This window comes from Littorina saxatilis, linkage group LG12, assembly GCF_037325665.1.
Source record: "Littorina saxatilis isolate snail1 linkage group LG12, US_GU_Lsax_2.0, whole genome shotgun sequence".
Classification (NCBI taxonomy): domain Eukaryota; kingdom Metazoa; phylum Mollusca; class Gastropoda; order Littorinimorpha; family Littorinidae; genus Littorina; species Littorina saxatilis.
Window position 1 is genome coordinate 36,029,688 of NC_090256.1, and position 15,000 is coordinate 36,044,687.

At 46.3% G+C, this 15,000-nt stretch overlaps 1 protein-coding gene across 1 annotated transcript in view; it reads right to left on the bottom strand.

Annotated features, from left to right (window-relative positions):
• Positions 1-15,000, bottom strand: part of LOC138983078 (polycystin-1-like protein 1) — a gene marked incomplete in the record, with an annotated part of 82,619 nt that overhangs the window by 2,674 nt on the left and 64,945 nt on the right. Inside the window, 2 exon segments of the mRNA XM_070356484.1 lie at positions 7,460-7,516; positions 8,405-8,648. Of these exon segments, the coding sequence (XP_070212585.1) occupies positions 7,460-7,516; positions 8,405-8,648 (301 nt within the window).

Sequence of the window (15,000 nt, forward strand, 5' to 3'; positions counted from 1 at the left end):
CCCCCATCCCACGCCACAATCTCTACTGTCACTCTGCGTTCGGGGCACGTGAAACCCGCCTCGCTCACGCTGGTTCCACTCGCTGTACGATCGCTCCAAGCCCCGCTGACACTTTAATTCTAATCAAATCGTCCATGATGCTTTACTGCAAACGCACTTAATTCTCTTCCCTGTCGTTTTCTCTTTGTGTCTTTTTTGTTCTCCCTGTCTGAGTCTCTCTCTTTCCTCGCCATTACCCCTTTCTCTATTGCAGTCATTGTCTATCTCTCTCTCTCTCTCTCTGTCCATCTCGCTATCTTCCTCTACCTCTAAGCCCCACGCTATCTCTCTCTTCATCTTTTTTTTTCTCTCTCTCTGTCCATTACTGTTCTTCGATCTCCCAGCTTCCTCCCTCCCCCCACCCCCACCCCCACGTCTCTCTCGCTCTGTCTCTCTCTCCCCCTCTCTCTCTAGTCTCTCTCTGATGGAAATTTATGAATTCATAGCACGATATCAACAGAGCTGAGCATAATGCACTAGTGTTGTGAATACGATGCAGAGCAAAGCAGAATAAAGGGGGAGAGAAAAAAGACGAAACACCACACACAAGGTCCACGTTGGGTCCTCAGGGCTGTTTCAACACGGGAAACAAAACGGGACCGTGGGGGGAGTGGGATGTACGCGAGTGAAAAACGCTGTTGCCCGATACGAGTGGAAGTGTGTTTCCCTCATGTCGGCAAACAGTGTCCCCCTCCCTCCCCTTCCTCTACTCCCCCTCCCCCATCCTCTCACCTCTTGGTGGTTGAGGTTGGACAGCGAAACATCTGGTTTAAGACCTTCCATTTCAGGAATCCACAAACAGATGGACTACATGCTAAGTTTCCAAAATTCAGAATCAAAAAACAAAATCTTTTGTTTTGTCATAAATTAAACGTTCCAGTAACCTGTCATTCTTTATTTGTTGAATTTTTTTTTTGGGGGGGGGGTCATAAATTTTATTCTTCCATTTCAAGACTCCCTCTATTTTGCTTTTCTAAACCTTTATGTGTCGGTAAATTTACCCTGAAGACTCCTCGCTTTCGCTCAGATTTTTTGAAGTTTTGAAATAGAGGTCAACTGTACTGCATATAATTATTCAGCCGAGCCTAGAGCGAAGCATTTTCTCCCTCACGCTGAGGTGAACTGGGTACAGCGGAACCCCCCTTTTGAGACTTCACACACTCTGAGAATAGCAGGTCTTAAAATGGAGGGAGTCTTAAAATGGAGGTAAATGTACAGAAAAGCAGAACAAATCAAGGTCTTAAAAGGGGGGGGGAGGTCTTAAATGGAGGGGAGGGGGGGGGTTATCACAGTACACACCACCTCTGGAGTCATTGAAGGTCAGTGCACTGTGTGTAGCAGTGTATGGCAGTGAGGAGCGTGTCCTTGTCTTGCTCTCTGACAATCAATCACTCTCATTGCTGCCCACGACCTGTGGAGACACACTATTTATTTATTTATTTATTTATTTTTATTTACGAGAATTTATATCGCGCACATATCTCACCACACGAGGCGACTCAAGGCGCATGTTACCCCAAGGCACTATTCATTACCCCAGACTCATCAATAAAGGAGCAGTTTGTCTTTTATCACAGCATTTCCATCGACGCCAGTAAGCAATTTGATCTTATCTAGAAGAAGACAAAGATCTGACTTGAAGATGGACGGTAAGGCCGATGTGAGAATCTACCCTCCCCCCCCCCCCCCCTCCCTACACTCCCGATTCTCTCTCTCTCTCTCTCTCTCTCTCTCTCTCTCTCTCTCTCTCTCTCTCCTGTCACTCATCATTGTACTAGTCCCTTTGAAATATTACTCAAAACAGCATTCATTCATTCCTAGCAAAACTAAGCGAGGGCAGAGAATAAACATGTTTATATTCACTCGGCAGAATGGCACGCTCCAGTCCCCAAGCTCTACAGTAACGCAAATAATATTCAGCATCAAATGCCAATGTCCCCATATTACTTCAGAGTTGTTACATGCACGGGGTGCGTTACATGCAGATACACATGTAGCTGACAGTCTGTCCTAATCGATACCGTCCCTGCGGTACAGAAAGCGATAACCTTTGGCGCCAAGGTGACTTCTAGTTCGCATTTGCGAACAGTACTGGCCTCTAGCCCCGACCCGGTCTGTCTTTCAAGGACAAGGGGCACGAGAAAGTTACCAACCGGGTGGGAGCCAGCCGTGGTGTTGGATTGGTTCAAATTGAGATTTGTTGTGATTTCAACGAATCAGACCCCATGGTTTGTTTTCTCCCGTTTGGTGGCACCCACTTGCGGTCCGTGCGCCTCAGCCCTGGTGAAAGGTAGGAATGGTCCTGGCCGCTCGCTCTGGCCTCGTCTGGCTTTCATGGACATACAATGCGAAACAGCCTTGGCGTCTTATTCGTTGTTATGAATAGTTCTGGCATCCATATGTGGAGCGGTCTATCTCTATTACGTAAAGTGCAGACCTTCAGTTACTGGTTGTTAAACCGCTCTGGGTGTAGTTACGACGGTAAGCGCAGAAAAGCTTGGTCATTTAAGTTTGAATGCGCATTGAGTATGTAGCGTTATATTTACCAATCCCAAGGCATATTACTTCCAATTGTCCCAGGGAAAGGACAAGTCAGTGGCCTCAAGAGGACGTACAACTCGAATAGCCAGTCAGTCACTGTCACAGGAACGAGACATCGCCGGCTAAGCCATGCAACTGCAGCGGCAGACAGCAGAAAGGTCAGCTTGTCCAAAGAGTCACGCCCGCCTGCCTGCACGTGCGGCCTGTTAAAAATGTTGATCTAATTCTACTCCCGCCAGGACCTGTATTGTTCAAGGCACAGTGCAGCTCACAGCCTTCGTTTTGCGTTTTTGTTGCAGCTGAGTGCATTTACAGTTCAAAAATCCTCCTATGGTAGTAAAACAAACCCAAAACTACCCAACGACGACATCTGTGAAGCTCGACAGTTTCTTGTTCACGCGAGTGCATAAATTAACCTAGTTATTACGTGGTGTTTGGTCGGAGTTCGATTCAACTGAGTGATTCCGGCCTCGATTTTGTTTTACACAAACTCATGATGACGTCTGACATAGTTTGCTAGTGACGTGTCTTTTTGTGCATGATGTGGTGATCTACCTGATCTAAATTTAGATCCAAAAATAGGTCAAGACCAGCCGGGTCCGAGTACGAAATTAATTCGTAAAAAAATCGCAGTTCTTGACTCTTTGGGTGCAAATCAATGAAACTTGGTAGTTCTTCTAACGGATAGCTGCCTGAGGTATGACTTCTTCTTCTTCTTCTTCGTACGACGGTTGTGTCAGACTCGGAATCTGGAGGATGCCATGAACATGGACGTTCTTTCCAGGTCCTCCAGTGCTCCCCACATTTTGGTCCCCTGAGGTATGACTAAAAGCCCCAGAGGCTCCGTGCACCTGGATTTGACAAGTTCAGTACCTTTAAATAACACAGTGCATTGAACGGTCAACGCAGCTCTACGTCATTCTCTGCCCTTAACAAGAAGAGCAAACGCTCGATCGAGTCACTTTCGCAGTTCTGAATATTATATGAGGCATCAGATGGACAGGAAGAAATTGCTATTCACAACACAATGAGTCACGTTCACATAAAATTTGAGCCCGGTCACTTTTATAGTTTCCGAGAAAAGCCCAACGTTAAGTTGTGTGTTGCCGAACAGAAAAGGCTAGTTATCTCCCTTGTTTTTCTGATAACGTTCGTAAAAGGCTACAGATGTAAATACTTTGATGTAAAGAATAATCCTACAAAGTTTCAATCACATCCGATGAACTTTGTCAAAGATATAAAATGTCTAATTTTTCCTTTGACGCTGACCTTGAAAAAGGTCAAAGGTCAACGAAACCATCGTTAAAGTGTAGAGGTCATTGGAGGTCACGACTAAACAAAATATGAGCCCGATCGCTTTGATAGTTTCCGAGAAAAGTCCAACGTTAAGGTGGTGTCTACGGACGGCCGGCCGGACGGCCGGCCGGACAGACTAACACTGACCGATTACATAGTCACTTTTTCTCAAGTGACTCAAAAATGTATAGTGAGGTCAAGTGAACGTAAAGGACGTGACCTATTACGCGTATGATGGTGAGGGGTGTTGCTAGAATTGTTGAATGATGTATAGGCCAACTGTATAGTCCAAATAAGTGTATAGTTCAGCTAACTGTATAGGTCAGCTTACTGTAAAGGTCAGCCAACTGTATAGTTCTGCTAAGTGAATCCACAGGACATATCCTGTTCGCATGATGACGGCGAGGGGTGATGCTGAATCAAACACTCTATAGGGGGTGGCTACCTAGCACCGTGACAGGGTGCGCAACCCCTTGTCTCTGTTGCTCTACACAGTGTGATGTGGTTGCCGAATACCGTGACAGGACGTGAAACCCGGGGGCCACCCCATGTCTGTGACTGGTGCAATATCATCAATATTTCATGGCCCCGCCACCAGCACCGCTGTCCGCCGCCAGCTAGGCTTGCACGCTCGTTCGCACTACTTCACGTGTTTAAAGACACTGGCTTTCTGTCTCACAACATGCTTTCCATCACTATGTCAGTACTCAGGCTTTTGGGCAGAACCAGAGGAGCTGTCAGTAGAAATACACCCAAATGAGGACACAACAAAACCACCACCGAATACAGAAAAGGCGTAAAGGTAAAAATATTGTTGCTCTGGACCTTGTCAGACGAAAGCAGCAAAACCTACGTTGGAGAGAGACGCGTACACTTACTGTAGCCACTAAACCTGACCATAATACCCCATATACACTAAACCTGATCAGAATAACCAATAGCCACTAACTCTGACCATAATACCCCATAGCCACTAAACCTGATCATAATACCCCATAGTCACTAAACCTGACCATAATACCCCATAGCCACTAACTCTGGCCATAATACCCCATAGCCACTAACTGACCATAATACCCCATAGCCACTAAACCTGATCATAATACCCCATAGTCGCTAAACCTGACCATAATACCCATAGCCACTAACTCTGATCATAATACCCCATAGCCACTAAACCTGATCATAATACTCCATAGTCACTAAACCTAATCATAATACCCCATAGCCACTAAACCTGATCATAACACCCCATAGCCACTAAACCTGATCATAATACCCCGTAGCCACTAAACCTGACCATAATACCCCGTAGCCACTAAACCTGACCATAATACCCCATAGCCACTAAACCTGACCATAATACCCCATAGACACCAAACGTGACCATAATACCCCATAGCCACTAAACCTGACCATAATACCCCATAGACACCAAACGTGACCATAATACCCCATAGCCACTAAACCTGACCATAATACCCCATAGACACCAAACGTGACCATAATACCCCATAGTCACTAAACCTGAGTGTAATACCCATAGACACAAGAGGGCTTGGGAAGCTGTACTGATCGACCGACATAGTTCCCTCTAGAGGACGCCATAAATTCAGCCAAGTGCTCTCTACCAAACTGCTCATATACATACCTAAGGACTAGTAAAAACTACCAGAGCAGGCACCGAGTCATCACGTTTCCAAAGATTTATTTCTGGCCACCGTCTCGAAACTTTCAATCCGGGATGAAACCCGACATGTTGATCGCCCGTAAATCTGTAAGGTTGGGGTGTGGCTCGGTAGGGGGGGGGTAATCCGACCTAGAACCAGCCTTTAGCCGATCGTCGGCTGTAGATTTGATCCCAACCGGTGATTAATATTTTCAAGTCAACTTGCCGGGTTTTTTTTTTTTTTAGTGCCCAAGTATCTGTTTACTCAAAAGGAGACACTTGCTGACGTGCACGAAACAAAACTGGGTTACACCCAAACGGGTAAGAACAAACCGCGGGGCCTGATTCGTTGAAATCACAACAAATCTCAATTTCAACCAATCGGACACCGTAGCTGACTCCCACCCGGTTGGTAACGTTCTCGTGCCCCTCGGCCCTGGGTACGAACTTGTTTTCACCCGGAAAGAGTTCGAAATACGGCAAAGAGAGAATATTAGTTTAAATTCACGGACTTACCTTGCATTGGTCCCAATGTGTTTGAAGAAAAAAAAAAGCGGGAGCTTCAGTCCTGCCAAATTACCTGTCACAACCCCCCAACCTCCACCCTCTCCTACTCCTCCAATGGGACCGGGCTAATTCTGGGCGACTATTTTGGAGGAGGGGGGGGGTGCAAAGATAACTAACTATTTTGGAGGAGGGGGGGGTGCAAAGATAACAGTAACGCTCCCACAAACTTCTGCTTCAGAAATATTTTCACACACGAAAAAAAGTTTCAAGTACAAACTTGGTGTGTTGGAATAATGTTACAAGAAGGCATGCAAAACTTGACTATCGTGAACAATACACTAGCCCCCGTATTGGCAGGTCTGGCGAACAAAGCGGGTACAGTCAGTGACCGAGCCGTTTCCAAGAGACAGCACGTCACACTCGCTGAAAGCCGGCAGACGTGATGACACACAATGGGTTTTATATTGCTTCTCACTCCCTCCACTTTACACTATGGCCCCAGTGTACGCTTGCTGGAAGATTTGCATCTGGCAATGTACCAATGACTAACTTTATAGCTAACTTTATAACACGATTATAGTTGTTTTTTGTCGTTCTGCTCCCGTCAATTCTGTTTCAAAGTTGATATTCATGAATGACTGCTCTGTTGTGAAGGGAAGAACTGTTTCGGTTTAGCTTTTTGTAGTGTCCTCTGTCTGTGGCAACCTTGGCTTCTACGCTTTTTCACTAAGCTCCGGAGTTCGTAATACGAAGGAAACAGAAGCAGACGGACAAGTTTGAGCATGAAACCAACGGGTAAAAAAGTCAGAGAAATGAAGAAAATGTTGTGCTGATGCCTGGTTTCAGTGGAGTAGTGAAACCAAACGATATATTGAAAAAATCACTTATCAGGGAGAGTTTCCTTTTTGCTTCTCTCATAGTGAGACTTGTTGACTTAAAATTAAATTAACAATACTGTGCGCATCATCCCGAGCATACCACGTTAGCTATTAGAGAGAGAGAGAGAGAGAGAGAGAGAGAGAGAGAGAGAGAGAGAGAGAGAGAGAGAGAGAGAGAGAGAGAGCGAGAGGGATGGAGAGAGGGATGGAGAGAGAGACAGAGTGAGACAGAGTGAGAGAGAGGCAGAGTGAGAGAGAGGCAGAGTGAGAGAGAGGCAGAGTGAGAGAGAGAGAGGCAGGGTGAGAGAGAGAGAGGCAGGGTGAGAGAGAGAGAGAGAGAGTGAGTGAGAGAGAGAGTGAGAGAGAGAGACAGAGAGAGACAGAGACATAGAGAGAGAAGGGGGTAGGGCATGTACAGCTCTAGAGACAACGCACATCTACACCATGTAAATAACATACTAAGTTACAGAAACGAACATGGCAAACAGGGGTTAGAAAACTACAACAGGTGAGAAAAGAGCTGCCTTACCTGTGACACAGTACGAGTGGCGTGCAGAAGACATCTCAAGCTTTTCTCCACTTCCACCTGAAACCACAGGAAACCTCCATTCAATAATAGCACACAAAACAAAAATGTCAAACAAACCATCAATCACACAAAGTGCTCTTTTTCCTCTGGGCATGGATCAGAAACTGTCGATGTCATGTCTGTTTAAAACGGATCATTTATCACCTGAAACTTATAGCCTAACCCTTTATCTCATATTCTTCAATGGATATTTTCATATTCCATGGACAAAACCATAGCTCTTCAAGTTTGGTTAAAGTGGCAGCAGTGAAAAACGATTGGTCGTCATGTAACTAATTAACATAAAACGATCATTTGTCTTCGACTTTGGCTCCGGAACTAAAACTTACACGATGGTTGTATAAAACATGTCTGAACCAAACAGCAGGAAAACCAAACAAGAAGTGACGTGATTGTCATCATGTCCTTCGTTCGTCACAGTTGCCACGAGGGTCTTCAATTTCTGTCAATCATTCACACTTGGTAGACAATTCTCCACGAGACACCGACATTAAAACTCCCATTACCGTGGCTACGGGACCAGTTAAAAGCAGGCCAAGCAAACACGGACAGACTTGAAATGAATCTTCAACATCTCCCACAATCAACACAACTGAGGACCTTAAATGTCACTTTCAATCATTCATGCAGGTAGACGATTCGCCACGAGGCATCGAGATTAAACTGCCATCAGCATGGCTACGGGACGAGGGAAAAAAACCACACACACACACACACACACACACACACACAAAACTGGCCAAGCAAACGCAGACCGAATTTAAATTGAACCTCCCACATCTCCCGCATTTAACAAGCTTGAAACCGAGGACCTTAAATGTCACTTTCAATCATTCATGCAGGCAGACGCTTCGTGACGACACACTGAGTTTAAACGACCATTACCTCATCTCGGAGGGGCATATGTCTGATAGCCTGCAGCAGACCGAAGCGGATTTCGGCAAGTGCAGGGATGTCGTCGGCAGTGTCGTTGGTGGTGGTGTTGCTGCTGTGGGCGGTGGTGCTGACCAGGCTGTTGAGCCGCATGGCCAGGTGCGTGAACACCTCATTGCTGTCCACCACCCCTGTGACGTCACCACGGTACACTGACGTCTGCAGGTGACGTAATAATGCCTGCACCTCATGGTCTCTGAAACAGGCAAGACAAACACGGCAATGAAAAATCTGGTCATTGGGATGCAGTTTATAAATGCAATACAATGTTGTATTTCACTTCTGGGGGCATTATGCATGAATCAATCTTAAAACTGTGTCACGTAAGGTCCCAGTTTAACGCAATCATGTACAGACACAATTACAGTCTACTAATGCCACACGTTCCACCACGAGCCCAACACTGTTACCATTATAGCCTATCAGACAGTGCCAGCCACACCTTCCATCGCAAATCCAAAACAATATCTTCCATACCAGCACAGTTTCGACAATACTTTTTGTGCCTACCACAGCCAACGGGACAATTTTCATCACAAGTCCAAACCTATAATTATCTTCCATTCTTTCCACCATACTTCCTGTGCCTACCACTGCCAACGGCACATTTTTCATCACAAGTCCAAAACAATATCCTCCATACTTTCAACCATACTTTCTGTGCCTACCACTGCCAACGGCACATTTTTCATCACAAATCCAAAACATACAATGTCTTCCGTACTTTTCCACCCTAGGCCAAGGCACAGTTTTTATACCATACTTCCTTGCCCACCAGTAGTGCCATACGTCGTCGCCACACGACTATAACTCGCTGATGAAAACTCGCTGACCCGCGCACATAAATCCTCTTCCGCCCATACCGGCTGACTTCCCCCACTGTGGAGAGACAGAGCTGGGAGGGGAGTGGAGGGGGACTGGAGACAGGGGTGGGTGGCGGGTGTCACGCTGAATGACGGAAGAGCAAATGTACCTGGGAGGTCGGGAAGAACATGCTCAACCAGAAGGACTAACTTTGAAGGGGGGGGGGGGGGGGGGGAGCAGAAAGAGAGAGAAGGATAAGGGCAAAGAGAGAGAGAGGGGGGAAGGGGACTGCACTGAACTTTAATTAAGCTTCCCAAAGTTGAACCCTTAAGGCCGAGTCTTTGGTTCCGGTCTGTCCTTGAATGGTGTCATTTAATGATTTATGAAAGTATATAAAAAAAATACTGTAAAAGAAGAATATTCAATATGGGATAAGAGAGAGAAAGGGAGAGAGAGATAGATAAACAAAAAGAGAGAGCGAGAAAGAGAGAGCGAGAGAGAGAAACAGGAAGAGAGAGAGACAGAGAGAGAGAGAGAGAGAGACAGAAAGAGAGACATACAGACATACAGACAAACAGAGAGAGAGAGAGAGAGAGAGAGAGAGAGAGAGAGAGAGAGAGAGAGAGAGAGAGAGAGAGAGAGAGAGAGAGAGAGAGAGAGAGAGAGAGAGAGAGAGAGAGAGAGAGAGAGAGAGAGAGAGAGAGAGAGAGAGAGAGAGAGAGAGAGAGAGAGAGAGAGAGAGAGAGAGAGAGAGAGAGAGAGAGAGAGAGAGAGAGAGAGAGAGAGAGAGAGAGAGAGAGAGAGAGAGAGAGAGAGAGAGAGAGAGAGAGAGAGAGAGAGAGAGAGAGAGAGAGAGAGAGAGAGAGAGAGAGAGAGAGAGAGAGAGAGAGAGAGAGAGAGAGAGAGAGAGAGAGAGAGAGAGAGAGAGAGAGAGAGAGGGAGAGGGAGAGAAAGAGGGGTGAGGCAAAGTAAGAACAAGACGACGAAGGAGACCAGTTAATCCAGTCGTGTTTCAAGAAACTGGTTCCCCGTGTAGCAGAATGAGACAGAGTCGCCCTGTGGGATGACTGACCAGCCCGCTCTGTCCTGTCTCCTCTCTCCATCACTGTCCCTTGCCCTCACTAACAAGTACCGTTCAAGCAATACCATCAATTTATCAACACTTGAAAGACCGAAACACGTGTCCCACCGCTATCACACCACTTTTGTTCCTTGTCCTATGTAATCTTACACAAACTCAAGCGACGAATATAGCCCCTAGGCGTAGGGCGCAAGTTGCAAGTACGTGTACGACCAGCTTGTTCCAAGGTCTCAAATGCCATCACTTCCCCTTCTTCTTCTTCGTTCATTGACTGAAACTCCCACGGTTTCTCCGTGTATTACCGTTTTTACACCGCCATTTAGGCAGTCAAACGCCGCTTTCGAGGGATCCATCATTTCCCCGACTGCCAGGTATGTATAACATACTCCATCGTCATCACACAGGACCACAATCGAAACCGTGCCTGGAGCCTTACCACAAGCCTCATAGACCAAGGAGCCAACAGGTCTAACAACGCAAGAGGTCTATGCAGCGAAACAGTGTCTGTTGCATAACCAACAAGCCTCATAGACCAAGGAGCCTACAGGTCTAACAACACAAGAGGTCTATGCAGCGAAACAGTGCCTGTAGCATAACCAACAAGCCTCATAGACCAAGGAGCATACAGGTCTAACAACACAAGAGGTCTATAGACCCTATAGATCCTAAGATCCACTTGCAGGCTAAGCAAGTGGAAGGGGCGGCGAGGTCCAGGGGGATTATCAGTGGTGGCAGACCCTCACCTCACCGGATCCCTGCCAGACCATCCCGTGCCCACCTCTACTTGCACTATTGATCAAGGCGAAGAAAACTTGCAGCGCTTTTCACGTCATGACGTCGAACGAGCAACGAGCGCGCGTGGGGAAATAGAGCCTTGCGTAGTTACTACTTTCCTGGTGGCCTGATTAAACGTTACCTTTAGTTGCGGACGAGTTTGTTTGTTTGTTTTCATTTGACGGTTATAAAGAAGTTGTTAAACGGAGTTTCCTGAACATTTCAATATTGAACCAACACAGAAACTAACCGTACCCAATAATAAAGACAGAAATATGATCGACAAACACTACCCCCCCCCCTTCCAAAAAACAAAATGCAAACAACACTGATGAACCGACTGTGCAATGGTGCTCTGGACGCCACACCGAAAGTAGTGAGTATGCTTTTTTTCCGAACGTTGCTTGTCCGACGTCGTGACATAACATGCGCTGCAAGTTCTCTCCCCCTATTGATCACTGCCGTCGCCAGGCCGCTCAGGACAACCTACCGCTATAGCTTCAGTTCCGAGTGGGGCGAGGGGTAGGGCGGAAGACAGACACAGAGGTGGGGCGTGAGAATGGGGGTGGATGTGGGGGTACACAGCTGGCAAGGAGGAGAAGGGTTTGAAATAGAATTACATTTGGAGTGTGGGGTAGGGTCCAAATATAGCTGGTATGGGAAAAAGAAGTGAACATTTAAATGACAGCCCAGGTCGGGTTGGGGTTTGCAATGAATTTGTTTGGGAGAAGAACAACATGAATAAGGATGGCAAGCGTGCGTGCTTGTGTGCGTGCGTGCTTGTGTGCGTGCGTGCGTGTGTGTGTGTGTGACAATGGAGGTGTCTACAGCTGGCCGGGAAAAGAGACGTGTGATCAAGGACGAAGAGTGAGTGTGTGCAGCGAGGCGTGAATCTAGGGACATCAATAATGTAACGACACCCGATGCCGGCCAGCAGAGGTCCGGGTCACATCACACCACCACGCATACACGTGCACACCGTAATTGAGCAGTCCCTGAAACAATGTGCGGTATAGCAGCCACAGCCCCCGGGGAGGGCTCTCCACGGGTACCGATAAATACTTGTAGTTGTCATCATTGACAGTACTACAAATGCAGTAAACTCACACCTCCGGGCGATCCAGGCAACGGTACCATGGAATCATCCACCCGTACCCATAAACAAACAAAATACTGTATAATGCAACGTTAACTTGGTAGATAAGGCGCTGGCCTCCCATGCAAAAGGTTGAGTGTTCGAGTCCCGGCGGAGGGGAGGTTTTTCCGATCTCCCCGGTCAACCTATGTGCAGACCTGCTAGTGCCTTATCCCCCGTCAGAGTTCGGTGGATTATAGAAACCCAAAAATACCGAGCATGCATCCCCCGAAATCAGCGTATGGCTGCCTAAATGGCGCGGTAAAAACTGTCATACACGTCAAAACTCATGAGTCAAGTTTCTCAGCAGGTGGAAACGAATAGGGCGTAACATGATCAAGGCATCACGTACCCACACACACACCGCGTCACTGTGCAGTCATCCCGTAACACTGCTAGAATTAAATGACCCTCTCTAGGGGTAGTAATGACAGGTTCAGTCCACCCAGCGTACTACCAAGGTCATTAAGTCATTCCAAGGGTAGCCGTTAGTAGCCGCGCGCACAGGACATAAAACCGACCCGAAGACATAAGTAGCGCCATCGAGACATAAAGTTCCACACACAATTGCCTGGGTAGTCATGACTAGTTTAGCCAGTCCTCTGGGCGTACTACGACTGTCATAAAACCGTTGCACATGTGGTTATGAGAAGCTATCTCCTGTCGGGCGTGTTATGACCGTAACCCCACTCCAGTGTCAAGGATAAGTATAGCCCATTCGTTCAGGACATAAAATACTCACTATACCCACTCCGCAGGCAGTAATAGCTTTTCTGTTCATCTAGCATGTTGCGGGCGCAGAACCCATTCTACGCGACAATAGGTAATCGTAGCTCACCAACTGGGCAAGTTATGGAGACTTAAACCCATTCGTAATGTCCCAATAACAACAAAACTTGATTGTCTATTAAAATGAACAGATTCAAATGCACAATTTTCTTCGGCGCATTTAACCTGCCGGTAAACGTTTACAAAGCACACATTTTAATTATGCGGATACTTAACCAATTCCTTGTGTCACAACAAGAAGCGTCATTTACACACTGTAACTCATCAAAGAAACAATCACATAGGTGTTAACGAAAACTACAACAAGTCTACTGTTTGTAGTGGTGTCTTCAAAGCACAACTTCCACTGCTGATGAATATGTTAACGGCGAACAGTCAGTTGCGAGTGTTCAGACTACGGGGTCTTTTGTGCCCCCCAAAAACAACAACTTTCGTGTCGCTGGAAATGTTTGGCGTTTTATGTCTTTGACACTCGCCTAATACGCAGCAACAAGCACATTGGCCCACGAGCCTTGAATAAAACCGTTTCATTGGCAGCTATTCATGCTCTTACCCCCCCCCCCCCCTCCCCCCCCGTCCTACGTCCTAACAGATGTTTTATGTCCTAAAACTCCGCTTTAACCGTGGCTGTGTTTGGCAAGACTCATCGTGTGTTTTCCATGCATAAATCCAGCTTAAAATGTGCCCAAAACTAGTTTGTCTCACTGCGTGTTTTACGCCTGTAACCATGAGAATGGATTGATTGAGTCTGTAATAAACTGTCTGTCTGGTACATTTCCCTCATTTGTTCACGTGTTACAACACATTCTGAAAATATTACAGGCAATAATATATATATGTAATATATGAGCAAAGTCAATTGTTTTGGAGTCAATCGCTGACATGTCTAAATTTAAGTTCATAAAAACCCACTATCCCTTCACCTGTACACGCCCTTACTCCCTGCCTCTTCTGTGTCTTCATCCATCGAGTGTTTCATGTCCATAAAACCAACTTAACCTGTCGTTACCAGCATCTCTCGGCTCATTGGGAGATTGTTACGGCAAAGGAAATGACTTGTAGTGAACATGTATTTTGTAGCTGGGCCCATCAGGTTAATTGCAGCACGGTTGCGTGTCTCCATGCCATGTTTTGGTGGACCTGTCTGCCGCGACCCGCCGCGACCACCACATGTATTGGGACTATTGCTGCCAAGTGGTTTGCTCCACTCTGTTTTGGATAACGATGAGGAATACGGGGATCATTGTGCGTGTTGTGTTTTTCACTAATGAAAGTACGATATCCTTTCGTGTGAGGCTCTGCTAAAAAAAAAAATCATTGGTGAATTCAGCTTCGCGCTCGCACGGCTTAAAACACACTCTCTCTCTCTCTCTTTCTCTCTCTCTCTATTTCACTCTCACGCACGCACTCACATACTGATACACGCATACACACACATGCACGCAAATACAAACACTCCTTTCCTGTTAGTGAGTCAACTCTTACTGTTCTGACGTGATGGTGTCACATGCAATTCTTTCCCCGATAGGAAACTGTTGAAATTCTCATCAGTGACTCCCAGCGTTGAGTCAAAATATCAACAATGCAGAGTGGAAGAAAAATACGTTCCATAACCGCAGCAGAAAAGTAATTATGTCTCGTAGAATCGAGACCCGAGACGTTATTGCTTTCTTACTCCGCTTCCTCCAAAAAACACTTAAAATCAAATGCCTGCATTCACTAGTAACAGTAAAGAAGAAACCCGTGTGAAACATATTCGTGCAAGAGTAGGAGCCTTTATTCCTTTCTATAAAGAGCTAAAGAATTCAAATGATACACTCTACACCCATACATAAAAGTGAGGTGAGGGGAGTCTTCACCTCTGAAATGACGTGATTGACGACAGCCTCAACCGCTGTAATTAGGTGGCTGTCATTAATTAATCTTGTCATTTTCGCTGTTTCCTTCTTACACTGCTTGTTATAT